This window comes from Marmota flaviventris, chromosome 2, assembly GCF_047511675.1.
Source record: "Marmota flaviventris isolate mMarFla1 chromosome 2, mMarFla1.hap1, whole genome shotgun sequence".
NCBI lineage: Eukaryota > Metazoa > Chordata > Mammalia > Rodentia > Sciuridae > Marmota > Marmota flaviventris.
In genome coordinates, this window is record NC_092499.1 from 179,518,862 (window position 1) to 179,535,370 (window position 16,509).

At 38.3% G+C, this 16,509-nt stretch overlaps 1 protein-coding gene across 3 annotated transcripts in view; it reads left to right on the forward strand.

Moving 5' to 3' along the window:
* The window catches only part of Cbfa2t2 (CBFA2/RUNX1 partner transcriptional co-repressor 2), a 152,729-nt gene that overhangs the window by 94,836 nt on the left and 41,384 nt on the right, over nt 1-16,509 (forward strand). For all 3 annotated transcript variants that reach the window (XM_027945352.2, XM_071608845.1, XM_071608846.1), the window contains 2 exons: nt 9,888-10,031; nt 14,335-14,576. In XM_027945352.2, coding sequence (XP_027801153.1) covers nt 9,888-10,031; nt 14,335-14,576 — 386 coding nt within the window. The remainder of the gene's footprint in view (nt 1-9,887; nt 10,032-14,334; nt 14,577-16,509) is intronic.

A 16,509-nucleotide genomic window follows, 5' to 3' on the forward strand; every position in this document is an offset into this window, starting at 1 on the left:
ATGCCAGGCGAGCGCGCTACCGCTTGAGCCACATCCCCAGCCCCATTTGTTATCTCAAGGAACCAACAAATTTATTCTACACCTGTTGGATACCAACAGTTGGATGAAACCCCTCCTTGTTCTCTACTTCAATTTCCCACACGAGGCAGCTTCTACTTCAGACTGCTCTCCCACCCCAACTCAGTCTTTCATCTGTTTTGTTTTGTGTGTGATTCTGGATATTGAATCTAGGGACTCTCTACCAATGAGCTACATCCCCATCCCTTTTCATGGTTATAGAAGAATATCAGAGTTTAGCAACATTCAGAGGACCATGAAGGCCAGTCTGAGAGCAGAAGAAAATAGTGGGAATTCCTGATGAAGTAGGTGCTTGGCAGCAGAGTGCAAATTAGGTTGAATTCTTGAGAAGGATCATTTAGGAGAGCGGCAAGAAACAACTGCCCTAGGAATGGATCAGGGATGCTTATGAAGAAGTAGAAATGACAAGGTTATGCTAGGCCCAGGGACACGAAAGAAGAAAAATTGAAAGTCCAGTCGAGTTTTAATGCAGTGCCACTTTAGACCACTGTAATTTGGTGTGGGTGCCTTAGTTGCGTCAGGGAAATGTGCAAAGCTTTTTGTTATTCCAGTGCTATGGACCACAGGCACTTTCAGGTAACAAGTGCAGTGAAGAAAATATTGTGGGTTAATCTGGTAGAAGGAGTGGAGGAGAACTTGAGTTGGGGAAGATCCCTCTGGAGCAAATGACATTTGAGGTGACATCAGAATGGCAAGAGGTCAGACATGAACAGCGGGACCCAGGAGCAATTCTAAACATAAGAAATAGTCTGAGCTGACACTGAAGTGGAGTTCTCTTGGTATATTTGATAGAGAAAATGACAGCATGGCTCATGTTGTAATAAGAGACAGGACAGGTAGAATAGTTGATTTTGAAAAACTTGGAATAAGTTAGCATTTTTCAAACTCCTTGGTTTCAGGATCCCTTTACCCTTGTAAAAATTATTAAGGCCCCCAAGTTAATGTTTATGGAACACACACACACACACTTTGAAAATTAAAAAAAAAAAAAATTAAGCTAGTCATGGTGGTGCACACCTATAATCCCAGCAGCTCAGGAGACTGAGACAGGAAGATTGCAAGTTTGAGTCCAGCCTCAGCAATTTAGCAAGGCCCTGAAATTACTAGAGACCCTGTCTAAAAAATAAAAATGGGCTGGTTATGTGGCTCAGTGGTTCAGCGCCCCTGGGTTCCATCCCCAGTACCAAAAAAAAAAAAGCGAATCACCCCTTAAGATATGAAAATTGTTTTGATTTATCCTCCTCTCCAACACCCCCCCAAAAAAGGAGTCTCCAACAGGAAAAAACAACTTTTTCTCCGCCCACCCCCCCCAAGATTAGAAAGAGTTTATTCCCTGATAGTCTCAGATTCTCTGAGTTCTCTGACTTTGCTGCACAGTGTTAAAGAGGTATAGCCTCCATAAGAGGGCAAGATGCTCATCAAATGTAATTTAAGTAATGTCTGTTCATGTGAGAAATATTAACTTGGTGGAGACTTGAAGCAGATGGTGTGCAGTTGGAGTAGATAACTATATTATTCCAAGTAATATTGTTGGAGCTGGGAAGCAGCAATCCACATTTCACTTTTCCCTATTTACATTATCAGGTCAGCTGTGTTGCTGCTGCTTTTAACTTGCATTAAGATTATCAAGGAGGGGTTGATGTTGGCAGGCTGATTACAATGTATCTTTAAATATTAAAATAATTAGCATTGGAAGAGACCCTTGAGTTACTCTCAGCATATAGTAGCATGGTGATTGTTGATTCATTGGGTAGCTAATAAAACCTTATATTTGGGTCTGATAGAGCAGTTTCTTATCTGTTACTTTAGTTGCCTTTTTCAGGCCCTACCCTATCTCCATTTTACAAATGAGGAAGCCAGTGCTCTGGAGTGACTTGTCCAGGGTTCCACAGTAGCTGATAAATTAACAGAATGAGGGTTGAGTCACAGCTTCCAGTTTCATTGCCCAGTGTCATTCTACAGTAGCCTGCCTATGACTCTTCAAGAACATAAATCTCTAGCTGGTGTAGAATTTTGTGCATTTGCCAAACTGCATTTTTCATCTTGGCTGCAAACAAGCTTTTCATATTTCTGTTATTCTGCTTCAGATAAGAGATGAACTTACTTGAGGAGGGGAAGTTTTATATTAATTCTTATCTGGCCTAATGTAGTATATATAGCCATTGTTCCTCATTCAGTTAAGTTCTAGAGTGAGAGTTGTGTACAGTGTTTTACATGTTTATATTTATATACCCTTTGTTACAAATAAAATATCCATTTTTTTTCTTTTCTCTCTTGTACCAAGGATTGAACCCAAGGGAACTATACCTCTAAGCTATATCCCCTTCCCTTTTTAAATATTTCATTTAGAGACAGAGACAGTATCTCACTGAGTTATTTAGGCTGAAGCTGGCTTTGAACTCAGGATCCTCTAGCTTCAGCTTCCCAAGCTGCCAGGATTACAGGCATGTAATCTGTTACTTTAGTTCCCTTTTCAGGCCCTACCCTATCTCCATTTTACAAATGAGGAAGCCAGGCTGCTCTATTCAGTCACCTTTTTTAGATTCTTGACTTTTCATGACGATCAGTTCTTAAACCTCTATTTTATTCTCACTTTCTTGTAGATATTTGGTCTTGAGCTGATTTTTTTTTTTTTTTAAGTACTGGGGATAGAACCCAGATACTTGGCACATGCCATGCAAGCTACATCCCCAGCCCTTTTTATTTTGAGACAGGGTCTTTTTAAGTTACTGAGGCTGGCCTCAAACATGCTCTCCTCCTGTTCTCCCTGAGTATGTGGGATTACAGGCATGTACCACCATGCTGGGCCTGCTCCCTGGTGCATTAAATAGGATTTATAAATAGGAATTGTATATTTACATACCATTAATTGACAACATCTCATTACGAGTTCTTTCTTTCTACCTCATGCCTCAGCTCCAGACTTCTTTCTATACCTGGCTGCGTGTCCTACATTTCTGATGGAATATCTACTAGGCATCTCACCAGTTAATCCCATTCTTTAGCTGCTCCTCAGCCTATCTTCTTTCCCATTTCAACTCCTCCTTCCTGTTGCTCAGGATAAAACCTCAGGATTGTACCTTGACCTGTCTCATGTAATCCTTTTTTTAAAAAAAAATTCTTTATCTTCTGCAATAGGAAACCTATTGTTACACATCCCACCCCACCCCCCAATTTTTATTTTGGAATAGAATCTTTCTAAGTTTCCCAGGCTGGCCTCAAACTTGCAATCCTCCTGCCTCAGTCTCCTGAGTCTCTGAGATTATAAGTTTGTGCCCACATATCCAGGGAGAATGCAATTAATTTTTAAAAGCATAGATCTTCCTCTAACAACCTTGGTGAACCTATATCGTTTTTGTTTTTGTACCAGGGATTGAACCCAGGGTCACTCAACCACTGAGCCACATCCTAAGCCCTTTTGCTTTTTATTTTGAGACAAGGTCTTGCTAAATTGTTGAGGCTGGTCTCGAACTTGCAATCCTCTTCCCTTGGCCTCCTTAGCTGCTGGGATTACAGGCGAATGCCACCACTCCTAGCTCCTATGTCTTAATGTTAATAACTGGGTTGTAAATTTCTCTTTGCCTTCTATGTAGAAAGTCATCTGGCTTATTCAAAAAGATTTTCTTTCTTCTTTTCCAGTCCTTACACCCTGTATTCTTTTTGCTGTCATGCCACTATGGCCTGACTCCTAAATAAATGGTGAATAAAAGTGTTTATATTGGACACCTGTTTCTTTTGAGTTGAAAGAAATGCTTGTAGTATTTTCCCAATAAGTATGACATTTATGTGGGTTATTGGAAAAAAACCTTTATTAAGGAATTGAAATATTTCTGCTTTTGTTGATGTTATGAATAGGAACTGTGTTTTCCCAAATGCCTTTTCTTTAATTACTGAGATAATCTTAAAATTTTCTTCTTTTTAATCTGTTTATATGGGGAGTTTTTATCTGTTTATTCATTCCCTTCCTCCCTCCTTTTTTTTCCCCCCCTGTGTAGGGAGTACTCAGGGATTGAATCCAGAGACATTTAACTACTGAGCCACATCCCCAGCCCTTATTAAAAATATTTTATTTAGGGATGGGGATATAGCTTGCCTCACATGCACAAGGCCCTGGGTTCAATCCCCAGCACCCCTACCACCCCCCCGCCACCCCCCCCCCAAAAAAAAAAAGAGAGAGAGAGAGAGACAGGGTCTTGCTGAGTAGCTTAGGGCCTCACTAAGTTGCTGAGGCTGGCTTTGAACTCTTTTTTTTTTTTTTTTTTGTACCAGGCAGTGAATTCATGGGCATTTGACCACTGAGCCACATCCCCAGCCCTTTTATTTTTTTTTAAATATTTATTTTTTTTTAAATATTTATTTTTTAGTTTTCAGCAGACACAACAGCTTTGTTTGTATGTGGTGCTGAGGATCTAACCTGGGCCGCATGCATGCCAGGTGAGCACGATACCGCTTGAGCCACATCCCCTGCCCTGGCTTTGAACTCTCAATCCTCCTGCCTCAGCCTCCTGAGCCACTGGGATTACAGGCGTGCACACCACAGCAGCTGGATGGCTTTGTTTTTTTCTAATATTAAAGTATCCTTGTATTCTCGAATAAACTTGAGTATGATTTTTGTAAAGAATGCACTGTTGGATTTGGTTTACTATTTTTTCTCAGTTTCATTGTTGTCTTCTCTCATGCCCCTTTATGTTTAATTTCTTTCTATCAGTCCCTGGAAGCCACTGGGTGCTTTAAAGCCGGCTTTGTCTAAAGTTTCATATAAATGAAATAGTGTGGTATGTGGCTCTTTGGCATCTTTCATCTTTCACTTACCTTAATACTTTAGACATTTATCTATCCATGTATGTGTGTCAGGAGTTAGTTCCTGTGTGTTATAATTTTGTTATTCTTTAACTAATGTTGAGCATTTTATTATGTGTTTATTAGCCATTCAATATCTTCTTTTGGGGGTGTCTGTCTCCCCCTCCTCGCCTCCCTCTCTCTCTGTCTCTGTCTCTTAGGGATGGAACCCAGGGCCTCATGCATGCTAGACAGGCTCTCTACCATTGAGCTATATCCTCAGGTGCCCTGCCCCGCTTAAATTACTGTGAGACATTCTCAACTTTAAGTTGATAAGGCTAGCCTCGAACTTGAGATCCTTCTGTCTTAGCCTCCTAAGTGTGTTTTACCTTACCCAGCTCTCCCATTATTTCTTAGCAGACTGATTAGGTTTTAAAGATTCAGATATAATGGCTTCCTTGGCCATCCTGTTTGGAATGATCATTATTTCTGGCATACTTCTGAAAAATCTACATTTTACTCTTTTTTTTTTTTTTTTCTCAGTGATGATACGCAGGAATACTTGACCATATATATCTTCTTTCCAAAATTTAGTTTAGATAACTATCTCAAAAGCCAAGTAAAATGATTAATTCTAACGAATTTTTAATCTAATTAAAGTAAAACATGTATGAGTGTGCTGCATACCAGCCTCTGTTATATTCATTATGATACCCTCAGAACCAGCCTTTGTTGTGTAATCCCCAAAGACAAATGGGAAAACAAACCAACTATCGTTATAAAATATCCTTTACACATCAAACTCAGCTTCTTTTTTGTAAATGTGGTGCCATCCTTTAGATCTTGGAATTTCTTATGTTTCCAGTTTGGGTTGTAGTCTTTTCCCTCATATTATAGCATTATTTTTGATCTCATATTTACATCTCTGTTCTTTATTGTTTCTTTGCCAGCCTCATAAGAAGTTTAAAAAACTTCCAAGGAAATATATTTTATAATTATTTGTAAATATCCCTGTTTGTGGGCAATTTTTCATGGAGGATTCTTCTCAAATAGTACTTGTCTAGGGTATTTACCAATAATATATTCAATAGTACTTTCTTTTGTGGACCTATAGAATAATTCTTTATAGTTTCGTGATTGTTTGTTTTTATGGTTTAGAGATTGAACCCAGGAGCACTCTACCACTAAACTACGTCCCTTTTCAAAAGTTTTTATTTTGAAGGTAGAACTCATGAAAATCAAAGAGAGATCAATAGAAGAAAGGGACCAAAGGGAGGAAGGGAGGAGAGAGTGCTAGGGAGTGATATAGGCCAAATTCTATTTTTATACATTGTGTGCATGCACATATGTAGTAACATATCCCATTATCATGTATAACTATAATGCACCAATAAAAAAATATGGAGGGCGGTATTTTGAGACAGGTCTTGCTAAATTGTTCAGGCTGGCCTCAAATTTGCAACCCTCCTGGTTTTAGCCTCTTAAGTAATTGGGATCACAAGCATGTGCCATTGTGCTTGGGATTGGAAAGAATTTTCTGGTTTTTGAACTTTAAAATTTTTGAAATTCAAAAGTGCTCAAGATATGTGTGGTTGGTTCTTTAAGGGATTCAGCCAAAATATATATAAACAGTGATTTCATAAAAATTCAAGAAGTCACTTTCACAATGATGACATAAGGGCATGCCATAGCTATCTGTCTTCCTATAGGAAGTTCCTCTGCTCCTACTGTGACCCCAAGCAGAGTTAAAATGCGTACTTTGAAACATACCCTTTACCTATCATCTGAGCAGCTGATCAGTTTGATCAGGTTATACAAAACATGAGGTGCATTCATGCAACCCAAACTCTTAACAAAAATATGTATATTGTATTTGGTGCTTTTATGACTTTAAATTCTTGGATCATTCTATATAGTATGTCTGAGGTTATATATAGATAAATTATTAGTCAGAAAAATTCTGAGTAGTTGGAACTACAGGTATGCAGCACTATGCCTGGCTGCCAAGTTGTTTGTTTGTGGTGCTGGGGATCAAACCCAGGACTTAATGCATACTAGGCAAACGCTCTACCATTGAGCTACATTCCTAATCCTAGTTTGTTCTTATTATCCCTCACTTTTACGTATGTTGAAAAATGAGATCCAGAAAGGTAAAATGATTTGCTAAAATCCATGTAACAGAAAAGTTTTCACACCAAACATATATCCTTACCTGTGATTTTCCTGCTGTAGTGTTGCTTGAAACATGAGGAAGGACACTGAGGTTGCAGGTTTGTGGGTAATGAAGTTAGTAAGAGAGGCGTAGGACGTGTAAACAGTATTTTCAAGGCTGAGCTTTGTTCACTGTCTAAACTTTCAGTTGGTAAGAGTATCATGTCAGTGCAGTTGGTCTATTCCACCTTTTTTATCCTGCCAAATGCTGAATGTTAAAACACATCTCACTGTTACGCCCTCCTCGGGCCTTTGGCGCCCTCGCTGTAAAGGCAGGTGGTCTGAAGAAAGACTCCCTCCAGGTTGTTGCACACGGTACATAATACACATAACAGTGCGAGACAACTGTCAGTTCCTTCCTTCCCTTCTCCACCCCCTACAGAAAGCTGGGCCCCAGATGGAAGAGCTGGAAATGTGTCAAGTGTTCTTTGAAGGGCATTGAGAAAACAGGGAGAAAAAGGCAAGCGCAACAGCTCATTAGTCCACTAATCAGACAGGATGTCCATCAATTTCACAGGGAAAATGTCCTGAGCAGAGGGATGACAAGGGCTTTCAGAATACTATACATTTTAAAAGAAAATTTTTTTTAGTTGTAGTTGGACACAATATCTTTATTTTATTTATTGTTATGTGGTGCTGAGGATCGAACCCAGGGCCTCACACGCTAGGCTAGCGCTCTACCGCTGAGCCACAACCCCAGCCCCAATACTACACCTTTTTGACAGGGATTTGTAACTTGGGAGCTTGGCTCCTTTGACTTTCTTTATTCATTATATCCTTTCCTAAAATGCGGTCACTACAAACTGAAGCATTAAAGGTAATAATTGGGCCTATAATCACAGTGAATCAGGAGGCTGAGGCAGGAGATTGCAAGTTTGAGGCCAGGTGGGACAACTTAGCAAAATCCTATATTGAAATAAAAATAAGTTACTGAAGCTGGGCACATGGGCACACGCCTGTATCCCTAGCAGCATGGGAGGCTGAGGCAGAACAAAACAAACAACAAAAGCAAGGCGCTAAGCAACTTAGCAAGACCCTGTCTGTAAATAAAATATAAGATAGGGATAGGGTGTGGCTCAGTGGTCTCCAGTTCCGGGTACTAAAAATAAATAAACAAGTTACGGAGAGCCTTGCTTAGTTGTTGTTTGTTGGGTTTTGGTTTTTTTTTTTTTTTTTTTGAGAGAGTTTTTTTATATATATATATATATTTATTTTTTAGTTTTCGGTGGACACAACATCTTTGTATGTGGTGCTGAGGATCGAACCTGGGCCGCACACATGCCAGGCGAGCGTGCTACCGCTTGAGCCACATCCCCAGCCCCTTGCTTAGTTGTTAAGGCTGGTCTCAAAGTTGCCATTCTCCTGCCTCAACCTTCTGAGTAACTGAAATTGTAGGAATGAGTCACTATGTCTGGCACCTGAAAACTCTTTTCAATGTCAGTAAGTTTATCTAATTTCTCTTTCTGGAGTTTCTTTGTTGTTCATTGTTATCAAACAGCTGCTTGTTGTCAGTTACCTACAGGGATGAAATTGTTCATCTTAGTTTAGAATCAGTTGTACTTTTAATTTTTTTTGTATAGCTTATATCATAAGTGACATTGACTCCACCTTCTTTTCCTTTATTAGTATAGTTGACTATATAAAAATTTAGTATTTCATCACCAGCAGAAATTTATATACAACTGATATTGATTCTGTTTCCATGTCATGCAGTTGAGGCCTTTTAGCTGTTTATAGTTTAGCTGTTTCCACTTTACTTAATTGATTTGTTTATAAGGAGTAGTCTAGAAAGAATACAATTGAGGTACCCAAGTTTGGAATCTGGTTTCTCCCTTTCTCAGACACTCTGTAAACTGTTAACTTTCAGTTCCTATCACCTCTTGTCCTTGTTCCCTTGTTTTAGTTTGTAATGTTGACAAAACAAAGTACCACAAACTGGTTGCCTTAAGATGTTAGAAATTTATTCTCTTACACTTTAGGAGTGAGAAGTCCAAAATCAAAATCAAGGTGTGTGTGTATGTGTGTAGGGAGGGAGGGAGAGAGAAAGACCGAGATCTCATGCGCGCGCAGGGCTGATTCTTCCTTGAGTCCTTAGAGGGAGATATCAGTTCCGTGCCTGGCTCCCAGTTTCTGGTGTTTGCCAATATTCTCTGCAGTCCTTAGTTTGTAGATGAATCCTTGAGTCTGTGCCTTTATTGCCACACGATCTTCTATGTGATGATTTTCATATATACTTCCCTCTGTTTGTGTGTCTTCTATCTACCTACCTATGTACCTGTCTGTCCATTTATCCATTTATCTGTTGTGGCACTGAGGATCAAACTAGGAACTTACCCATGCCAGGCATGTGCTGTACTACAAAGTGGCACCCACAGACCTGTCTTTTCTTTTTTAAAGACACCTTCATATTGGATTCATAGCCCACTTAATTACTCAAGATGATCTCTGCAGTCCCTTACCCTAATTACATCTTCAAAGACACTTCTCCCCAATAGGTAGCATTCACACATCAAGATGTTAGGAAATGGGGGCTAGGGTTGTGGCTCAGTGGCAGAGCTCTTGCCTAGAGTGTGTGAGGCACCAGGTTTGATCCTTAGCACCATAGATAGATAGATAATAAAGGGCACATCAACAACTAAAAAATATTTTTTTTAAATGATGTTAGGAATAGACATAATCTTTTTTGGAAGCAAACATTTCACCCATGTACTAAACCTCTACTTTTCAGTCTTCTAGGAAAACAAGTTGGAATTTCAAATTAATTTGCTGTTTTAATGCCTTATAGGAACTCTGACCTCCATTTATTTTATTCTCTCCAGTTGGTTCTGAGAAAAGGGTGCCAGCAATGCCTGGATCGCCTGTGGAAGTGAAGATACAGTCAAGATCCTCACCTCCCATCATGCCACCCCTCCCACCAATAAATCCTGGAGGACCAAGGCCAGTGTCCTTTACTCCTACAGCATGTGAGAACTCTTAATTACTTGGGTTTGTGGTTCAGAGTGACATTTGTACCTAAGTGACTAAGTAAGTGACTTTCATTACACATATACTATTCAACATTTTCAAAGTACTAGTAAGCCAGATATAGTGGTGCACTCGTATAATCCTAGCAGCTTGGGAGACTGAGGCAAGAGGATTGCCAGTTCAGAGTCAGCCTCAGCAACCTAGTGAGGCCCTAGGCAACTCAGCAAGACCCTGTCTCAAAATAAAACATTAAAAAAAAAAAAAAGGCTGGGGATACTGCTCAGTGGTTAAGTGATCCTGGGTTTAATTCCTTGTATCAAAAAAAAAAAAAGGCAAAATGCTATTAAAATATGGTAACAAATAGATATGGTTGTTTCCAACTTTCATAAGTTTCTTATTCTCTCTGAGAACTATAATAATCTTAGGTTTAAAAAAAAAAAAATGGAGGGCTCGGGATGTGGCTCAAGTGGTAGTGCACTTGCCTGGCATTCGTGAGGCACTGGGTTCGATCCTCAGCACTACATAAAAATAAAGATATTGTGTCCATCTAAAAGTAAAAAAAAAAAAAAGTAGAGCATATTGTTTTCATACTCTTTAGTTGTTAAGTAAATATTTTATTTCTTTTACTCAAAAAATGAATTTAAATTATATTGATTTATAAGATTCAAAATAAATTTTATAAAATTATTGAACTACTTCTAAAACTGTTCCAGGACTATCATTGTTAAATCCCTTTATGAAAGAAAATGTTATGGTCTTAGTTTTGTAGGGCTGCTAAAGCAAAATATCATATCATTGGTTGACTTATTTATTTCTAAAAGTTCAGCAGATTAGAAGTCAAAGGTCAAGGTGTTGGCAGGTGTGGTCTGTCCTGAAGCCTTTCTCCTTGGGCTTATGGATGCTCACCTTCTTGCTGGTCCTTACATGGCCTTTCCACTATTCATAGGCATAGCTGCTATCTCTTCTTCTGTGTATAAGAACACTAATTTGATCTAATTTAACCATTGTGTATTCCTTCAAGTCCTTGTCTCCAAATACATTTACATTCTGAGGTTTGAAGGGTTTGGACTTCAGCATGTGAATTTTCAAGCAGACACAATTCAGTCCATGACATTTACATGAGCCTATAAATATATAAAAAAGGATTCAACTTCACTAGCAAGGAAAATTATAAACTAGTATAATACCTTTGCACAACTACTATGTTCAAAGTATAAAAGAATGTCAAGTTTTGCTGTGAATTTATGAGCAATCTGAACACTTGTGACTTGCTAGTTGAAGTATAATTGGGTACAGTCACTTGTGCAAATTGTTTGGCAGTATGTTCCAAAGCTGAATTTCTACACATTTTATATGTCAGCAATTTCACTCATATATATATATTTAAACAAGCCTCAGTTTAAAATCTAGGCTTAGATACATACATATATGTCTTGATTTAATTCTACTTTTCATGCAAATGCTGCCATCCCTAGTTTATGTTGACCCTCTTATACGTATTTTGTCTCATAAACCAGAACACACTTGCTCTTTGTGGAGTGCCGAAAACATGTCAGAGCATTGTGGTAGATGCTGGGTATATTGTTTTATTTAAATGGATTGTACAACTTATATATTATACTTGCTCAAATTTGTGTTTTTATGTTTATCATTTTAAAACACAAGAGAGGGCTGGGAATGCAGTGCAGTGATAGACCACATGCCTAGCATTTTTGAGGCCCTGGTATGATTCCTAATATAGCAATTGTGGAGGAAAAAATGGCAAGAGAGGGGCTAAGTTGTGGCTCAGCCATAGAGCACTCACCTAGTGCATGTGAGGCCCTGGGTTCGATCCTCAGCACCACATAAAAATAAATAAATAAAGGTATTGACAGCTACAACTAAAAAATAAATATTTTTTAAAAAGAAAAAAATAAAAGGCAAGAGAGTGTAAGATGTATAGCCGAGTGCCAGTGTGCACACCTGTAGTGCCAGCAGCCCAGGAGGCTGAGGCAAGAGGCTGCAAATTCAAAGCCAGCCTCAGCAACTTAGCAAGACTCTGTCTTAAAATTAAAAATGAAAAGGGCTAGGGATGTGGTTCAGTGATTCAGCACCCCTGGATTCAATCCCTGGTACCAACAAAACAGCATCGACAACAACAACAAAAAACCCTGCTTATTGTTCAAATTTTAACACACACACACACACAATAGGTATATGTAAATCTAGTCCTGATGTATACATGTACTGAAATATCCCGTAGTAATAAATAAATAAAATGTTAGTCTTTTTTACCTCCACATTTGGCTGCATGGAGGCGGATATATTTTATTTTGGAAAATGTAAGCATAAGGTTTTATTAAGAAGACTGTAAAAAAGCCTATCTGCATGTCATGGTGGCTAAAAACACAGTAATATCTTATTACATTGTTTCAAGAGGGCAGCTCTATGCGGAGAATTGACCTTTCTGTGAAAACGGAGAAATGACAGACCATTATAACTAATTTTTTGTGTTGTTGAGGTTGAATGTTTAGCTTTCCTTTCCAGTGGCTTTAGTAATCTCTTATAAGAAAATAGGAGAGAATTCACCCATTTTTCCTCTGCTTTAGCTAGTCTTTTATGCAGTGTAGCATTTAGCACTATTTTCTTGAAAACTTACCTTGGTTAACTAATGAATAAAAATTAAAAGTACACATGGTATATACGGTTTACAAAAGCTTAAGAGAATGCACTAATGTGTAAGGTACCTTATTTCTCATCAAGATGTGGTGGTGCACACATGTGATCACAGCATTTAGGCATCTGAGAAGTATCAAAAATCAGCTTCAATAACTTAGGGAGACCATGTGTTTTAAAAAAAGAAAAGAAAAGAAAAAGCTGGAGTTGACTCAGTGGTTCAGCACCCCTGGGTTCAATCCCTGGTAGAGAGAGAGAGAGAGAGAGAGAGAGAGAGAAAATGTGTAATCTATTGGCAATGCAAATATAGAAAAAAATAAGTAGATGTGCATGGTGTATGACTGCAACCCCGGCTGCTCAGGAAGCTGAGGCAGGAGGATTATAAGTTTGAGATGAGCCTGAGCAACTTAGTGAAAGCTTGTCTCAAAAGATCAAAAGGCGCTGGGAATATAGGTCAGTGCTAAAGTATGCCTGGGTTCAATCCTCAGTACCACCAAAAATGAAAGAAGGAAAGAAGTATAGTTTAGAAAGTAAAATAGTGGAAGTATGTACACAGGCAACAAAGAATATTTATTAAATCTGCCAACATTTAAACTTAAAGTGGAGCAGCAATGTGTTTTTCAAAGAAAGCTTCTTAATACAGGTGATACCTAAACTATAGAGGTCAAATTTGAATATGGATTGGTCCAGGAAGAGAAAACAGAGATGGTCAGGTGACTTTGACTAACTTAGAGGAAAGAAAAGTGAAGTAGGAAAATGGTTGTGATTGATGAGTTTTTGTGGACATAATACAGGTAAATATCAGTTTTCTAAGCTAGGTAAAGATTAAATGCTTAGGCTTTTTTTTTTTTTTTGTGGGGAGGTACTAGAGATCTAACCCAGGGGCACTGAACTACATCCTGAGCCCTTTTTGTTTCTATTTTGAGACAGAATCTTGCTAAGTCACTGATATTATAGGCATATGCCACTGCGACTGCATGATTAGGCTTTTCAACTTTTCTCAAATCTTGGCTTAAATTGTTTCCTACGTTTTTAGATACTTTCATCTTAGATATCTTTTTCTTTTCTTTCTTTCTTTTTTTTTTTTTTTTTGGTACCAAAGATTGAACCAGGGATGCTTAACCACTGAGTCACATTCCCAGCCCTTTCTATTTTTTTATTTAGAGACAAGGCCTCGCTAAAGTGCTGAGGCTGGTTTTGAACTTGCGATCTTCATGCCTCAGCTTCCTGAGCCACTGGGATTACAGGCTTGTGCCACCAAGCCAAGCTCACCTTAGATTTTATGATTAAGTAAAATCTATTTGAAACTTGGGACTAGGTGATTTTTATCTCACTGTTCAGTGACAGAGTTTTTTCATGTCATGCCACCAAGAACATAGCTCCTCCAAAAAAAAAAAAAAAAAGTCTGGCGCTGATGCCTGGCTCTGCACTTCTGTTTTAACACATTATTCTGTTACCATTATTTACCTGACAGTCTGTTTCATTATACATAAAAGTATTATTGAGGACAGAAACAGCTTTGCATATTCTTTTAAAATGTACTTTACAAAATTTGAATGAATAAATGAAAGAGAACACAACCAGAAGAAATTAACAAAGGCCTTCGTGGTCTGTAAATTGAGTCTTTCAATTTTGGCTTCCTTTTAGTAAGCAATGGTATCAACCATTCTCCTCCTACCCTGAATGGCGCTCCATCACCACCACAGAGATTCAGCAATGGTCCTGCCTCTTCCACTTCATCTGCGCTAACAAATCAGCAGTTACCAGCCACTTGTGGAGCTCGGCAACTCAGCAAGTTGAAACGCTTTCTCACCACTCTGCAACAGTTTGGCAATGATATCTCGCCTGAGATTGGGGAGAAAGTTCGGACTCTCGTTCTAGCACTGGTGGTAAGTATAGCATCTCTGTGCCCTGAGTGTGTGGGTCACATCCATAGCCAGCAGAGAAGTTGTAGATTTTTATAATTTATATAAAGCTGTTGAATTATAGCTTCATGATGGTAAGGTTTATAAAAGTAACAAAGTCAGTAATGCTTACCTTGTTGGTTAAAGTGTTGATTTAATTCTAATAAGCTTAGGATTTGGCTTAAAACTGGTTTCAGAAGACCTGCTGAGGTTAATACAAGGTTTTTTTGTGATTTAATATATTCAGTCCCTAGTGCATTGTTTCCAAACCAAAGAGAGTAGAGAAGTATCAAGTTTAATTTTTAGAATAATGGTTTGTAAAATTGTAAGTTTCATCATTTAAATAAATAGTATCAAAGGATTACATTGTTCAGCTCATCATGCATACAGTTTCTTTAGGATTTTTAAGGTACACATATTTTTCTTTCTACACTGAACATGGTGAGCCTGTATTGTAAAATACTGCTTTTCTGAAATCACTAGCTGGATGAGGTTTGACTCTCTGAGTTTATAAGGGAAATGCTACCAGTTTTCAGTATATATCAGATAGATACTTCAGAATTTATCTCAAGAAAAGTGTTCTGTGCTCCTTCCTGCATATTAGTATATATGTGATAAAAAGAAAATGAAGGTCTGGCGCTGATGCCTGGCTCTGCACTTCTATTTTAACACATTATTCTGTTACCATTATTTACCTGACAGTCACATTATTTACCTTCATGTCACATTTCTCAGAGTATAATTCAGAATCCTTTCTGGTGGTCCAAAAGGTCAGAATTATTTTCATAGCCATATTAAGTTATTTATTTGCCTTTTTGTTGTTGTTCTTTTAAGAATGTGTGGTGAGCCTGGCAAAGTGGCACATGCCTATAGTCCCAGCAGCTCAGGAGGTTGAGGCAAGAGGACTGCAAGTTCAAAGCCATCCTCAGCAACTTAGTGAGGCCCTAAGCAACTGCGAGTCTCAACATAAAATATAAAAGGGCTGAGGATGTGGTTCAGTGATTGAGCATGCCTGATTCAATTTCTGATACTAAAGAAACAAAAGTTTGCAGTGAGCCAGGCTCAGTGGCATGTGCCTATAATATAGCCCAATTACTTGGGAGGATCAAAAGTTGGAGCCTAGCCTGGCAACTTAGTAAGACTTAAGATTGAAAGTAAAACCAGGCATTGTGTCACACACATGTAATCACAGAGGATCAGGAGTTTGAGACAGAATGATTTCCATTTTGAGGTCAGCCTCAGCAACTTTGTGGACCCTGTCTCCAAAAAATAACAATAAAATAAAAATAAAAAGGATTGAGCATGTGGCTCAGTGGTAAATTGCCCTGGATTCAGGGATGGGGTGGAAGGTGGGCAATGGGGAATGAGTTTGCAGTGGAATTTGCTAGGGGCTATATGGCATGAAATATTGCAAAAGATAAAGTATATAGAAGCAGATAGTAGAAATTAGTTGTCTTCTGTTATGCTGGATATTTAAGAGATTTATAAAACCGTGAAACAGAACACTCAGCACATTTCTCTCAGAAAATTTTTTATTTTTAAAATGTTATAAAATATGTAATGGATTATTTTGAAATAGGTCAAAACTTTTTTTTTTTTTTTTTTGTACCAGTTATTGAACCTGGGGCACTTAATCACTGAGCCACATCCTCAGCCAGTTTTTATATTTTGAGACAGGGCTTGAACTCAAAAATCTCCTGCCTCAGCCTCCCAAGCTACTGGGATTACAGGTATGCACCACCATGCCTGGCTCTAAAACCTCAGTTTTAATTTCTAAATTGGTGTGAATATCAATAGATGTAATTCACATAAATTATAGGGATTCTGAGACTAAAAGTTTTAAGAACTGACTCCTTAATAGATTTCTTTTTTTTAATTAATTTATTTTAATTAGGTATATATGACAGCAGAATGCATT